Genomic DNA, 13,703 nt, shown 5'->3' on the forward strand with positions numbered 1-13,703 from the left:
CAAGATCACTGATTCAATATCTGGTAAAATTTTTTTAATTATACAAACTGTTAAAACAAAACACTGATAGATCCCACATATACTACCGATCACCTTGTATTATACACAGAATAAAAATTATTAAAATTTACCTGCATTGCACTTTTCCCCAATTTCACCACCTCAAATAATGTGACAGGCTCCCCTTCACCATTCTGTTGAGGGTGCCCATTAGCTCTTCCACGTCCTGTTCCTCTAACTCCAGCTTCAATTCTGGTCTTCTCCCCTGGAGATTTTCGAGGTTTCTTATTTGTAGACTGAATAATAAAAAGATAAAGAAAAATTATATTAAATGCAGCTTATTTTTTTCTTTGAACAAAATGATCTTGAATTATATTTGATCCTCTTTAGCACTGTTACAGACAAAAAACAGCGAAACAAAAAAAAGAGGCAACTTTACAATTTGTGTTCAGTGATATATATATTGCACCAGGGATCAAACTCATGACCACACATTTGCCAGGCAGCCACTTACGTGGCTTAGCTAAATCCCTGGCCAGTGATAATATATTTTAAACAACCAAACATAAATTCATACATGTAAGGTATGAAAGAAAATAAAGATAAAAAAAGATTCAGTATTACACTAAAAAAAAAAAATCAGTGGTCACTATCTATTTTAAATGTGAACACTACAGACATTTTCTACTTTATACTTTCCTCAATGCTCTCCTGCTTTTTCAGAAACCTTATGCAATAAAACATCCCTGGGAAATGCTATTCACCTACTGAAGTTCTTATGCATTTCTTGATCAGACAACAAGTACACTGTGAACATATTTGGAATCATTCTACATCCTGAGAATATGGCAATAAACAAAGCAGATGAACATTTCTGCCTGATGAAGTTTACATCTTTAACACACCATCTCCTGCCCCAGTTTTTTAAATTAATCAGAGTCAGCAACTCACCAATATTTTACCTTTAGAGACAAATTTCAAAAAATGCTCTATAGTCACCGTCTGCAATCATGCAAATTCTGTTCACTCATATATAATCCTTGTGTTTCACCAAACTTAGCAATGACATCAAAGTTGCAACATGCAGTAGACATTTCTAAAAACTTCAAGAGGCCACGTGATTTCTCTCCTTTCAGGTACCTTTTCCTTCACTGCATTATATTCCTTTATCTGTTAGTGTTACCCTGATGTCTTAAGCATCTTCTCAATCATCATACTCTGATTTGAGTAGTCAAACTCAATTTCATTATAATACTGTCTCAATTACCAATTCATTGTTCTTTGTTCCCAAATTAATCCTTGCCTTGCTTTGTGGTAATGGAACTCCACGTTATGAACACTACTCATGCTGGGTATGGGAGCACACACCTGTAACCCAGCAATTGAGAGGTTGAGGCAGGAGGCCAAGCTGGGATACACAGTTAGTTTGAGGCCAGCCTGAACTACATAGCAAAACTCTGTCTTAAAAAACAAACCAAAACCAAAAAACAAACATTAACTCTTTTGTCATCTGCTTCAGCACTAGGCTGTATAAACAGAGGCTACTGGAGGAACACTATAAAATAGCATGGAATTCACACAAAATACACAAATTGTGTGTGTGGATCAATACATAATGAATTAGCTGCTCGAATTTTAAATATTCTACTCTTTAGGACAGTTTTAGATTAAAAAGAAAACCTATGAAGATACCACAGGGAACTTCAATATACTTCACACCTAGTTGCCCTACTATTAATATGTAACATACTTGCTAATTATTTGGTGCATTAAAAAAAACCCATACTTGATTATAATATTTGTTCTTGTCTGTTGCCCTTGTCCAGGCCTAGGAACTTATCTAGGATCTCTCACTAGATTTAGTCAATAAGTATTTCCTCTAAGCTCATCTTGTGTGTGACAGTTCTTCAGTTTCTCTCGATTTTTGATAACCTTAGCAGTTCTGAGGAGTATTTTCTAGGTATTTTCCCAAAAGTCCCTCATAGCAATTTTTTGCTGTTTTTGTGATTAGACTATGACTATAGATTCAGAGGAAGAGACAGGAGGAGTATAGTGTCATTTTTATAACCTAAGTATGTAAGGATATATACTATTAAAATGAGACACATCACTCTTGACACTAATCTTAGCAAAATTCAAGGAATGTATGTTAGGTTTCTCCACTCAAGTTAATTTTAGTCCCTTTTCCAAAATGTGCCTTTAGAATAAAGTCATTACACATAGCCTACACATATGATTACACAAATTCTTCTAAGAATTCCAGAATTCTAGAATTTTTCCAAATGAGACATTTGTCTATTCTTCTCCCCTTACTTATTCAGCCACTCAAATATGGACTTATCAAATGTGTTTTGTTTCATACTTTAGATTACAGTTTGATGCCATGTTATTTCCTGTTCAAATTCCTTAGGTTCTGGTCACTGGAAGCTGTTTCAGGTGACTCGTGTTCATGTGACATACTCCTAATATTCTAAATGAGTTTTTTGTTTGTTTTGCTTTTACAATTTGGCCACCTACAAATACTGTAAGATGCTCCCGACTCACCTTGAATATTCTCTTCCCCTAGTCACAGAATCAACCAGTATTACAAAAACTCTTAGTTTCTTTTATCAGTGAATGATATTAGAGATAAACATATGAACATTACCCTTTGCTCCTTGCCAATAAGGAGACTTTTGATTCTAGGCACTGAAATGGACAGAACAAGAAAAATATTTCCAGTATAGTGCACATGTACAAAATTTGATCTATTATGAAGTTCTATAGGTTTATCAGTTTATTGTGCTGTATATGTACAATTACAGTATCAGAGTAAATAGTTTCATTTCAAAAAATGTTTCATCTATCCAATATCTCCCCTTCAGATTTCTTTTTAACACTCATCATAGTTTATCTCATGAAAAAGGAATCTTACAATATGTACTCTTTACAAACAGGTAACTTTTACTTGGACAATATGCATTTAAGATTTATTTACATTTTTCTAGTGGCTGAATGAAATATTTTCTTATTGCTGAACAATAAGAAATATTTTCTTAATCCTGAACAAAGTGCGACATACCACACTTTGCTGTCTGTTTACTTAATGATGGACATCTTGACCAGTAATGTTTGGCAATTATAAGTAAAACTGCTATAAACATTCACAAACAGGTTTTTGTGTGAACACGATTTTATCAGCTACATATATATGAAGCAATACAACTGCTAAATATTCCAAAAAATGGTATTTGGTTTGGACAGAATTGTCAATCTTCAAATGTGGCTATTACATTTCATATTCCAACAACAATGAACATGATCTACTGCTTCAGAACTTTGTCAGAAAATAGCTAGTGTCAGGTTTTGTGATGTTAGCCATTCTAATAGTTATTACACTGCTTTAACTTATATTTCCTAAATGACAAATGACTTTCAAATAGTAAATAGTAATACTTTTTTTTTTTTTTTGTCTTTTTCATTTTTATCAGTACCAGGGATCGAACTCATGACCACCTGCTTGCAAGGCAGGTACTTATGCCGCTGAGCTAAATCCCCAGCCAATACTTTCAAATAGTAATGACAAATAACTTTTTAACTTTAAATTATGGATGACAATTCTTTCAACTGTATCTTAATTTTTCTATCTCTTACTTGCATCAACACAGTACCTCTGTCTTCAAACAGCATATAAGTATCTAATTAGAAATCTACACTGATTATGATAAAATTATATTTTGTATGTATAATCAAAATACAGATTTGATAAATTAATTTCGTTACTTGCTACTTATTAGAAAGTTTTAAATTACATATTGAAAGGGTTTTGGCCCAGATGAGACACTGTAGCCAGAAAAGACCTCAGCCACAATCAGGGAGCTCCTGTCTCCCCCACCCCTAGAGATTTACCTGTAACTCTATATCCCCCCACCCTTGAGAATCTGCCCCTGGCACCAAACATGTGCCAATGAAATACCTGTGCATCTCTAATGGCCTTAGGGCACTGCCCTAAGCTTAGGCTACTTATATCCCCCCATGCCACCTATCTGCGAGAGAGATCTGCTAGAGAGATCAGTGGACTTATACTTCTCATCTTTTGGAAATACTTTTCATCTTTTGGAAATAATCCTATCACATATGTGGTTGACAGCATTATTTCCTTTGAACAGTGCCATCCCATTATAATACTAGTATCACAGTAATGCTTATAAACACAAAACTAATATCCTTATTTAGTATCTAATCTTCAATGTTTCTCATTATTAAAAGTCCAATGTTCTATACAGCAAGTAAAACTACCAATACTACCTATTCAATTATGTTATCCAGGTCTATCTTCACAGATTGTAATTCTACATAATCATCCATTTAATACTGTTGGAAAATTTAATTCTTCAATGTACATATCCTGCTTATTTGGACTGGAGATTATAGTCTCTTTTAACAAGTCTTTAATCACCACTCACTTTATAAAGCAGTAGAATGTGTAGAATTCCCAGTAGAATGTGTATGAAGAATATATGCTCAAAAATGTTATTTTTCTTTACTGACTGGAAAGATAATCGCTTCCACATTTGAAAAGGTGATAAAACTTATAAAATAGAAATCTGTTTCCCAGACTTGTCTCCACACCAGAACCTTCTTTGTTAAGAGCAATCATTATCAGTCTCTTATAAGGCCCTTCCAAAAATAAGTATATCCATGCATCGTTAGTTAAGAGCAGTTCTGTAACATTCTATTTTAACTATCTATACTTAACTTTAATTAATTAGTGCATGTGTAAGGTACACAATGCTGACATTCCCCGTGGGAAATTGGTACATATATATAACACATCCTATTTCCATTTCTTATCCCTTTTTCATTCCTCTTTCCCAATCCCTCCCCTATTTCTTGATCATCTTTTTTTAAAGATGTTTATAGCAGATTTTAATTATAATAATTTTTTATAGTTAGAGAAATAGTAACTATAAACAAATTAGTTAGGGGTTGAGGATATAACAAAGTACTAGTGTGTCTACCTAGCAAGCATGAGGTCCTGAGTTTGAGTCCCAGTACTGAAAATACATACATACATACATACATACATACATACATACAAACACAAAATAGACTAGTCAGATTTGTTGTAGGTCAATTAGCAGAAATCTCATGTAAAAAGAATTTAAAAAGGACAAAATCTTACCTACAATGTATTTTTGTAGTTTACCTTAAGAATGCTAGTAACTTTTGTGTTCCCCTTCTTTTATTAAAATTTTGTTTGATTATTTCTATGTATTCTTATCACCCATTTGGACCTTTGGTTTTTGGTTTTTGTTTTTTGTTACCATTTCCTGGGCATCCTGGATCAATTGAGGGTTGGTTCTAGCGTCAGCCTTTTCTATCAGTTGTGGCGTGGTCTCTGAGACATCACTGTCATCGGACTGACTCAATTTGTGCGAGGTAGAATCAACTCCTTTTGTGTTTTTTTGTGATACCATCAGTCAGCATGCCCTGGCACCCAGATAGGCCATTCAGCATTTTCTGGGCAATCACAAGCATACCCTGGACCCCAAATTAGCCCTGTGCTAGGTGCCTGTATGAAGATCCTTTTAAAGGACTCTTTAGCCTTTTCCTGACTGCACTGTCTTTCTACTGTGATAGTTCTAACTTTAATAGAATTTTAAAATTTTTAATTGGTATATACTACCAAGTAAAGTCTATTATGAGATGCAAATTTTGTGGATAAAATTCCCTTTTTTGTTTTTGTAATTAAATTTTGAACAAGTTTAACCATTTTTAGCCTGCATTATGTATAAGAAACGTTGTTTAACAATTTGTCAAGCCTATTTTGGGGTTAAATGGAAACTATCCTCTGTTTAAGGTAGAAGCATTTTGATGGAAGGTGGTGCTGCAGGGAGCCCAGTTAGTTAGAAATAGTATAAGCATTGAGATGGGGAAATCCTCAAAGGAGTCAGTGCAGATACCTTACAACTGTGGGAGGGAGACAGATACCTCCTGCTGTGGGCCAGGCCTCAAGACAAAGGATCAAACACAAGCATCCACATCCTAAAAACAGATATTCTAATTAGTTCCCTATCACCCTGGAGTCACTATCCCATCCCCCTAGGGGAAAGGTCACAGCTCTAAAAATTCTGGCTTCCAAGGTGACTTGCTTTCCCATTTGTCCCTAATGTAATCAGTTTTACCTGAACTATTAACCTTATCGGCTAGCTATAGTTATGTCCTACCTTATGCCTATCTGTCTTGTGAGTTCCCAGTTTTCCCCTGCCTTGAACCCATGGTTTTACTCTATAAAAGTCCCTGGAAAAGACAGAGTCCTGGGCAACCTGCTCAAGACCCCTTCTGTTTCTCTTCAGACAGAAGCTTTCTTTCTCTCAATAAATATATTCTACTCTTAACCTCCACTGTTCCTAAAATTCATTCTTCGATTTTAGAGAACATGACATAGTATGTCCGGAGTTTCATTGCCCAAGATCAGTGGCACAGGAAACAGAAGCCTGTGGCACAGTGTCTGAGGGAGTAACAGTTGATGCCAGTGGAAGACAGCAAAAATAGCAAAAGCAAAGGAAGGGACACATAAGCCTCCTTTTCCCCTCAATAACTATAAGTCAGTACATACATTGTTGTACAATACCAAAAAAAGCTTCGTTACATTTGTATTATACAAAAATGCCTGCAATGTGGCTTACTGATCTGTATGCATTTTTATTTTCCTCTGGGTGACCTAACTGAAATGTTAATCAATGCTCCCCTCTATAAAGAGTTATAAATCCCTAAAAACCTAGCCTAATTGATATGTTAACCATTGTTGCTCCTCTACAAATAACAGATGTTGTGCTAAAATAAGCTAACAAAGATTGTTAATTACTGCTAGATTACTCTATCCTCTGCTAAGAAAAACAAAGGTCTTCCTCATTAACAGATTCCCTGACCCAAGCTCATAACCCTTACTTAGTGAGCTGTGATGTGTACATAAGGGCAGCAAGTGTAAAAAAAACCACACACAGCTTTTGCAATCTCCAACTGCACTGTGTCACTGGGCCCAGGATAAAATAAATCAGCGCTGCTTTTAAAATATGTTTTTGTCTCATTTTTTTTGAACTCGAGTTTGGGGGCTCCTTTGTGGATTATAAGATTTGGGGGCTCACTCAGGATTAATGGGGGACCCCCCCCAAATTATTTTTTCACCGATAGATCAGCTAAACATCTGTAAGTATTTTGGTTTTTTTTTTTTTGCCTGTTTCTAATCTGAGTGCACACATTTGTAACTGCAGATAAAATGAGAATTCTTTTTCCCTTTTTGTATTTTAGAGCTTTTGGGGGCCATTCGTAACTTTGGGCTTCGGCCCACGTGGGGGTTTTTGTCCGTTTGTAATTAGAGGCGCACAGTGACTGCAGACGAGGTAGGGCTCCTTCTTACCGGACTCCGGGGGTTATCGCCCATTTGTAATGTGGGGCTTTGGCTAATGTGTTGGGCTTTGGCCCATGTATGTGGCTTTCACCCATCTGTGGGGCTTCTTCCCATGTGGGGCTTTGGCCCATCTGTAACTGTGGGGTCTTTTGCCCATGTGTATTTATGTTCAGTGTTTTTGTACTTTGAAATTGTCTGCCTGTTTAAATCTGTTACTAACTTTGGGATTTTTTTGCCCATTTGAACTTGTTGAATTTGTTACTAACTTAGGGGCTCGTTGCCCATTTCTGTTGCAGGATCCATGTGACTCACTGGACTCAAGTTTCACAATAAAAATTACTTCCTTTAGCTCACCAAACTGTGCACAAAACAACCTTTGTTTGTGTCTTTAATGTTGGTCTTGTCTTTTGTGGCACCTTGTTTAATGTTTTAGTCCTCAATTGATTACTTGCAACTTCGGCATGCCTTTTTGAAAAGTATTTTTCTTTCTGGTTAAAATATGAATATATGGTTTTTAAAAATCATATTAACTTTATCAAGTAAAACCAGATCATACTGTAATTGAGCCAGTTAAAAAAGTTACAGTTTTTAAAATGTAGCACTTGAATGTGGTAAAAAGACATAAAATGATTAAATGTTTTAGACTACCAAAAGGTCACTTCAAGGATTTTGTTAAAGGTTTTAATGTTGTCTAAAAAGCATGAAAAAAAGTAATTGACTGGTAATAAGTAAAAAAAAAAAAGTGGTTTTGACTTAAAGTAAAAATGTAAAAGAAAAAATGCTTTCTTTCTGTGGCATGGCTATCAAGAGCAAAGAGCCCAACAGGATAATTTACAATGAGTGAGTTTGGGAGAGGGAAATTTCCAGAAATGTTACTGATTGTAAAAAGACAGAGTTGAGATTCCGATTGCTAAAAAAAAAAAAAAAATTGCAAAAGTTTGAGAGATTTTAAAAAATGCCCTTCAGTCAGTTATTAGAAGTTGCTTAAAAGATCCCTAAAGACCAGGTTAAGAGGTTTCTGCTTGGCCAAAAGACTGCATTGGTTGTTCGACTTTCCATTTAAAAAAAAAAAAAAAAAAAAAAAGACTCTTCCAGTCCCTGTGACTAAAAAGCAAGTGCAAAAATTTCTAGGAGCTATAGGACTAACCCAGAGTTTGGGACCATGGCAGAGACCTGTTGCCTATCTTTCCAAGAGACTTCATTTATGTGACAGCCATATGGCCACCTTGTCTGCAGGTGATTTCCTCGGTGGCGCTCCTGATAAAGGAGGCTTAAAAAGTGACTTCTGGACAGAAACTCTTAGTTGTCCCCTCCTATTCGCTGGAGACTCTCATCAAGGCTCCACTAGACCAATGGCTGCCCAACTCCCAAGTCATGCATTATCAGGCATTACTTCTAGATCTGACTACCATCAGTTTCAAAAAACAGCAGCTTCAAACCCTGCTACTCTGCTGCCTGATGATGCCCCTCCATGACTGTATTAGGGACTGGACTTGACAGATGAGTCACTATTCAGAGTTCCTTTATATTTCTCCAATGGAAGCAGTTACATCTATCAAGATAAGCAGGTCATGGGAGCTGCCGTTACAACAGACTCTCAGATTCTATGAGAACCAACCCTAAAGCCAAAAACACTGGCCCAACGGGCTAAACTCACTGCCCTCACTGAGGCCTCAAGTTGTCAAAGTATGCATTTGTTACTGCCCATGTTCATGGGGCCATTTTAAGAATGGTGCTATTGACCTCTGGGGTCAAAAGATTTAAAAATGCTCCCCAAATTTTGGACTTGTTGGCTGCCATCTAGATGCCAAGGAGAATGGCTATTATCCACTAAGAGTTCATTGAGCAGGAGATGACCTTGTTATACAAAAAATAATTTGGCAGACGCCACCGCCCAAAAGGCAGCCACAAAGTCAGTGGAGGCTGAGATAGCCCTGACATTACTGCTGATCCCATCTACTTTGTCAGAGCCTATTTACACTTAAAAAGACTTGCATCTGGCAGCTCAACTTCCGAGCGATTCCTGGGAGTTAGTATCAAAGCTAGCCCAGTCTGTGAGCCTCAGATGCCCTCAGTGCCAATTGGTAAACCCAAAACAATTGCAACAAAAAAAACCGTTCGCTATGTGGGACTATGCCAAAAAAAACCATTAAAAAATAGACTTTACAAAAACGGGAAAGCATAGACTTCAAAAAAATAAGTACTTATTAATAATGATAGATATTTTTCACTAGTTGCCTACTAAGTCTGAGTCAGCCCTGATAGCAGTTTCCCCAATTTGGCCTCTCTTTATCCATGGGGTCCAACAATGGCCCGGATTTTATAGCCCAGTTAACTCAAAAATTAACCTAAGCTTTGCAGATTAATTAAAAACTCCATTGTGCTTACTGGCCACAAAGTTCAATACAAGTAAAAAAGATAAATCAGACTTTAAAGACAGTAATAACTAAGATGGCCTTAAAAACTGGCAAAAACTGGGTGAGTCTCCTTCCTTTTGCTCTTTCACGTGCACAATGTTCCCCTTATGTTGTAGATATTTCCCCTTTCAAGGCTTTATATGAGACCTCCTCCTCTTATCCTTAAGATTTCCAAAAAATTAGCTGATTTAGCTAATCAAGATCTTATTAAGTCTCCACCAGACTTTTCAGCCAACATTCCTCCACCTGCTGCCCACTGCAAGGACAAACGCCCTGCTCTGGAGCCTAGACACTGGTCCTTATCAAGAGGCGTCACCATCAATCTCTTGAGCCACGATAAGCCTGCCTAGATTCATCATTCCCACTTCAAGCAGGTACCGGTTTCCAAAGGCAATCAATCTACGAATAAGTGGACTGTCATTCCCTCCAAGGACTTTTTAAAGCTTAAGATTGCCAAATGTAACTGATAATCTTGTGTTCTCCCTTATAGAGATCCCAAGGAGGCCTCTATCTGGCTTTTAAAAAAAAATTGTTACTTGTATGACAAAACAGAATAAATTGAAATGTTGGTTTTCTTTCTTCTTTTGGTTTACAGCTTTAATAATGACAGCTGCAAGACCTTTGTTAATCCTCCTATTGGGCCTGGTATTGTAAACAAGCTGACAAACTATGTCAACAATCTTAAAGCTTATGATTTTAAGGATGCAAGGTTATAAACAGGTACCTATGTCTAAAAACCTCACAAGCCAATGATTTGGCTCATGGACTAAAATCAGTGGGGAATGTTGTACACTAGCAAAAAGAGCTTCATTATATTTGTATTATACAAAAATACCTGTAATGTGGCCTACTGTTCTGTACGCGTTTTTATTTTCCTCTGGGTGACCTGATTGATATGTTAATCAATGCTCCCCTCTGTAAAGAGTTATAAATCCCAGGGGTTGGAGATTTAGCTCAGCGGCGTAAACACCTGACTTTCAAGCAGGCAGTCGTGAGTTTGATCCCCGAAACCGATAAAAAGGGAAAAGACAAAAAAAAAAGTTATAAATCCCTAAAAACCTAGACTAATTGATATGTTAACCATTGTTGCTCCTCTACAAATAACAGATGTGGTGCTAAAATAAATTAACAAAGATTGTTAATTACTGTTAAACTACTCTATCCTCTGCTAAGGAAAACAAAGGTCTTTCTCCTTAACAGATTTTCTGACTCACGCCTATAACCCTTACTTTGTGAGCTGTGATGTGTACATGAGGGCAGCAAGTGTAAAAAAACGACACACAGCTTTTGCAATCACCAACTGCACTGTGTCACTGGGCCCAAGATAAAATAAATCAGAGCTGCTTTTTAAAATATGTCCTTGTCTCATTTTTTGAACTCAAGTTTGGGGGCTCCTTTGTGGATTACAAGACACATCATCTCTGTGCTCTCCTCTTCCACAGGATAAGGATGTTTACAAAGTGAGGACCTCAGCCTCTCCAGTGAGTCAACTCTGCCAAGCCTCCAAACATCAATCATTCCAACACATTCCTTGTTAACTTGTTAACCAGACATATTTCTTTCTTTTTTTTCAACCAGTATCCAAATACAAATTCATGCTTATTTTTATTATTTTAGAACTTGGACACTCTAACACAAGTTTAACAATCCTTATGAACCATTACCAAATCTCTCAACATTATATTACATTAGAATCCTAATGTTTCACACTTCCAGTTGAAATAAATATCACTGTTTCTCTACCTTTCTTGTCTGGGCCAAGCTCCAGGCTCAGTGGAGCTCTTTGGTTCCCATTCCCTGCTTGGCGGCCAGTGAGAAGCAGTGAGAGGAACAGAAAATAGCAGTTTCTCCTTGTTAAACAACCCATTAAAAGTCTGAAAAGGTCCAGAAACATTTGTGTTGCTTTATTTTTTCCTTGCCTTGCCCTAAGCTGCTTTTTAAAAACACCCTCCTAAGCATGTAAATTGTGTTTTACCCAGAAAACAAACTCAAGAAATTTAGCAAACTGTGTAGCACAGTGTAATCCTCTTCTTTTTTTGAGGTGGTACATGTTTGTAGTATATAATACATACCATTCTTCGTGTGGAGTTGGTACTTTATCTGTATTTTTTATACTTTTTATTAATACAGGTTTACAGTACTACACTTACCATGGAGAATTTGTATGTATACATAACACATCTTAATTCTTTTTCTTCTGTCCCTTTTACCTCTCATGCCTCCTTGTTCCCTCCAGCTCCCACTTTCCTTCCCATTTGCAAAGTTGTTTATGAAAGGATTTTGCCCTAGATAGGACACTACAGCAGTGAGAGGCAGGACCAAGGGGCATTTGAAGTCATTTTCCCTGCCCCTAGGCAATTTACCTGTGGAGCAAAAAGAATTCCAATAGGCTGCTTGGGCATCAGCCATGCCCCTTTAGGCACCACCCCATACCAAAGCTATATGTATGTCCCCTATACCACATGTCCAGCAGAGAAAGCCAGACCCCAGCAGTCATGGAGTTTCTCTCTGAGTCCTTAGAATAAAGACCATTTTTACTTCATATTTTCTTACTTTTACTGGGCCAAAAATCCTATCAGTTTATAGTTTTTCCAATTATTTTTTAATCCCTTTTCCCTTCCTTCTTTCCCTCCTTCCATCTCATTTTCCCTTTCATTTGAAAAAGATCCTCCACTTCCTATTTACTATCTTTTATTTTGCTATTAATAAAAAGCAATTTAAATTTCTCTAATTTACTTCATTTAACTTTATGGCCTCAAGGTACATCCATTTTCCTAAAATACCTCATCTTTAAGGCAGACTAGTACTCTGCAGTAAATAAATACACTTTCTTTATCCATTCCTCTGCTGATGAGGTTAACAACTGTTTCCAAGATTTAGCTATTATAAATTGGGTTGCTATGCATGCATCACTGTTATCCATTTATTGGTTCATGAGTTGGATAGCTTGGGTATTTGTGAATAATGGCTCAACAAACACAAATTTGAAGGTATCTTTTGTATCTGCTAACTTCATTTCCTTTGGTTATAAATCTAGGAGTGATATAGCTGGATCACATAGTTATTCTACGTTTAGGGTTCTGAAGAACCTCTAAAATGTTTTTCCACAATGGCTATGCTTACGTATATTTCTACCAGAGTGTACATGAATTCTGTTTACCCTATATTCTTGCATTTGTTTTGTTTAAATAACAATAAGACTGTGATAAAATAGAAACTGAGTGCACTTCTCATATCAAGCATTTTTTCATGTGTTTACTGGCCATTTCTACTTCTTTTGAGAAATGTCTGTTCAGATCACTTATATATTTATTGAAACGATTGCTTGTCCTTTTGTTGTCATAAATTCTGTGAGTGCTTTATTTGTTCTAGACATGAGTCTTCTACCCTATGAATGGCTGGCAAAGATTTTCTTCCCTCCTGTAGACTGTCTCTTATGTTGACTGTTACCACATTTGTCAATTCTTGCTTTTGAGATACTAAAGTCTTATTTAGACTATTGTCTTATCTACATCACTGCCTATATCAACATACTATAGTGTTTCCCCTTTCTCTTCTACTGACCTGAAAATTTGAGGTTTTACATTCAGGTCTTTGATTCTTTTTGAGATAAGTAATTCTGGATGAGAGACACTGGTCTACAGTGAACCTATGAACATCTGGATATCCAATTTTCCTAGCACTATTTTGTCCAAAGGTTTTCTTCCAATGTGTGCTTTTAGTTTCTCTGTTCACAATCAGCTGGCCGTAAGTGTACATATGTATGTCTAGGTCCTCTATTGTATATCATTTGTCTACATGTCTGTTTTAATGCCAATATGATGCTTTTCTTAATATTACAGTTCTGTAATATATTTTAAAATCAGATATTGTACAACATCCAAAAAGATGGC

The 13,703-nt window shown here is 36.5% G+C and overlaps 1 protein-coding gene across 7 annotated transcripts in view; it reads right to left on the bottom strand.

The window, feature by feature from the left end:
- The window catches only part of Stag1 (STAG1 cohesin complex component), a 426,216-nt gene that overhangs the window by 264,007 nt on the left and 148,506 nt on the right, over positions 1-13,703 (bottom strand). For 6 of the 7 annotated variants that reach the window (XM_063249046.1, XM_063249048.1, XM_063249043.1 and 3 more), the window contains one exon: positions 132-296. In XM_063249046.1, the coding sequence (XP_063105116.1) occupies positions 132-296 (165 nt within the window). Of the gene's footprint in view, positions 1-131; positions 297-13,703 lie in introns of those variants that run through there. The other variant, XM_063249049.1, reaches the window with a different exon arrangement.

The sequence above is a fragment of the Cavia porcellus genome, unplaced genomic scaffold (genome assembly GCF_034190915.1).
Source record: "Cavia porcellus strain 051 isolate PalLab524CR breed Dunkin Hartley unplaced genomic scaffold, mCavPor4.1 scaffold_5, whole genome shotgun sequence".
NCBI classification, from domain to species: Eukaryota; Metazoa; Chordata; class Mammalia; order Rodentia; family Caviidae; genus Cavia; species Cavia porcellus.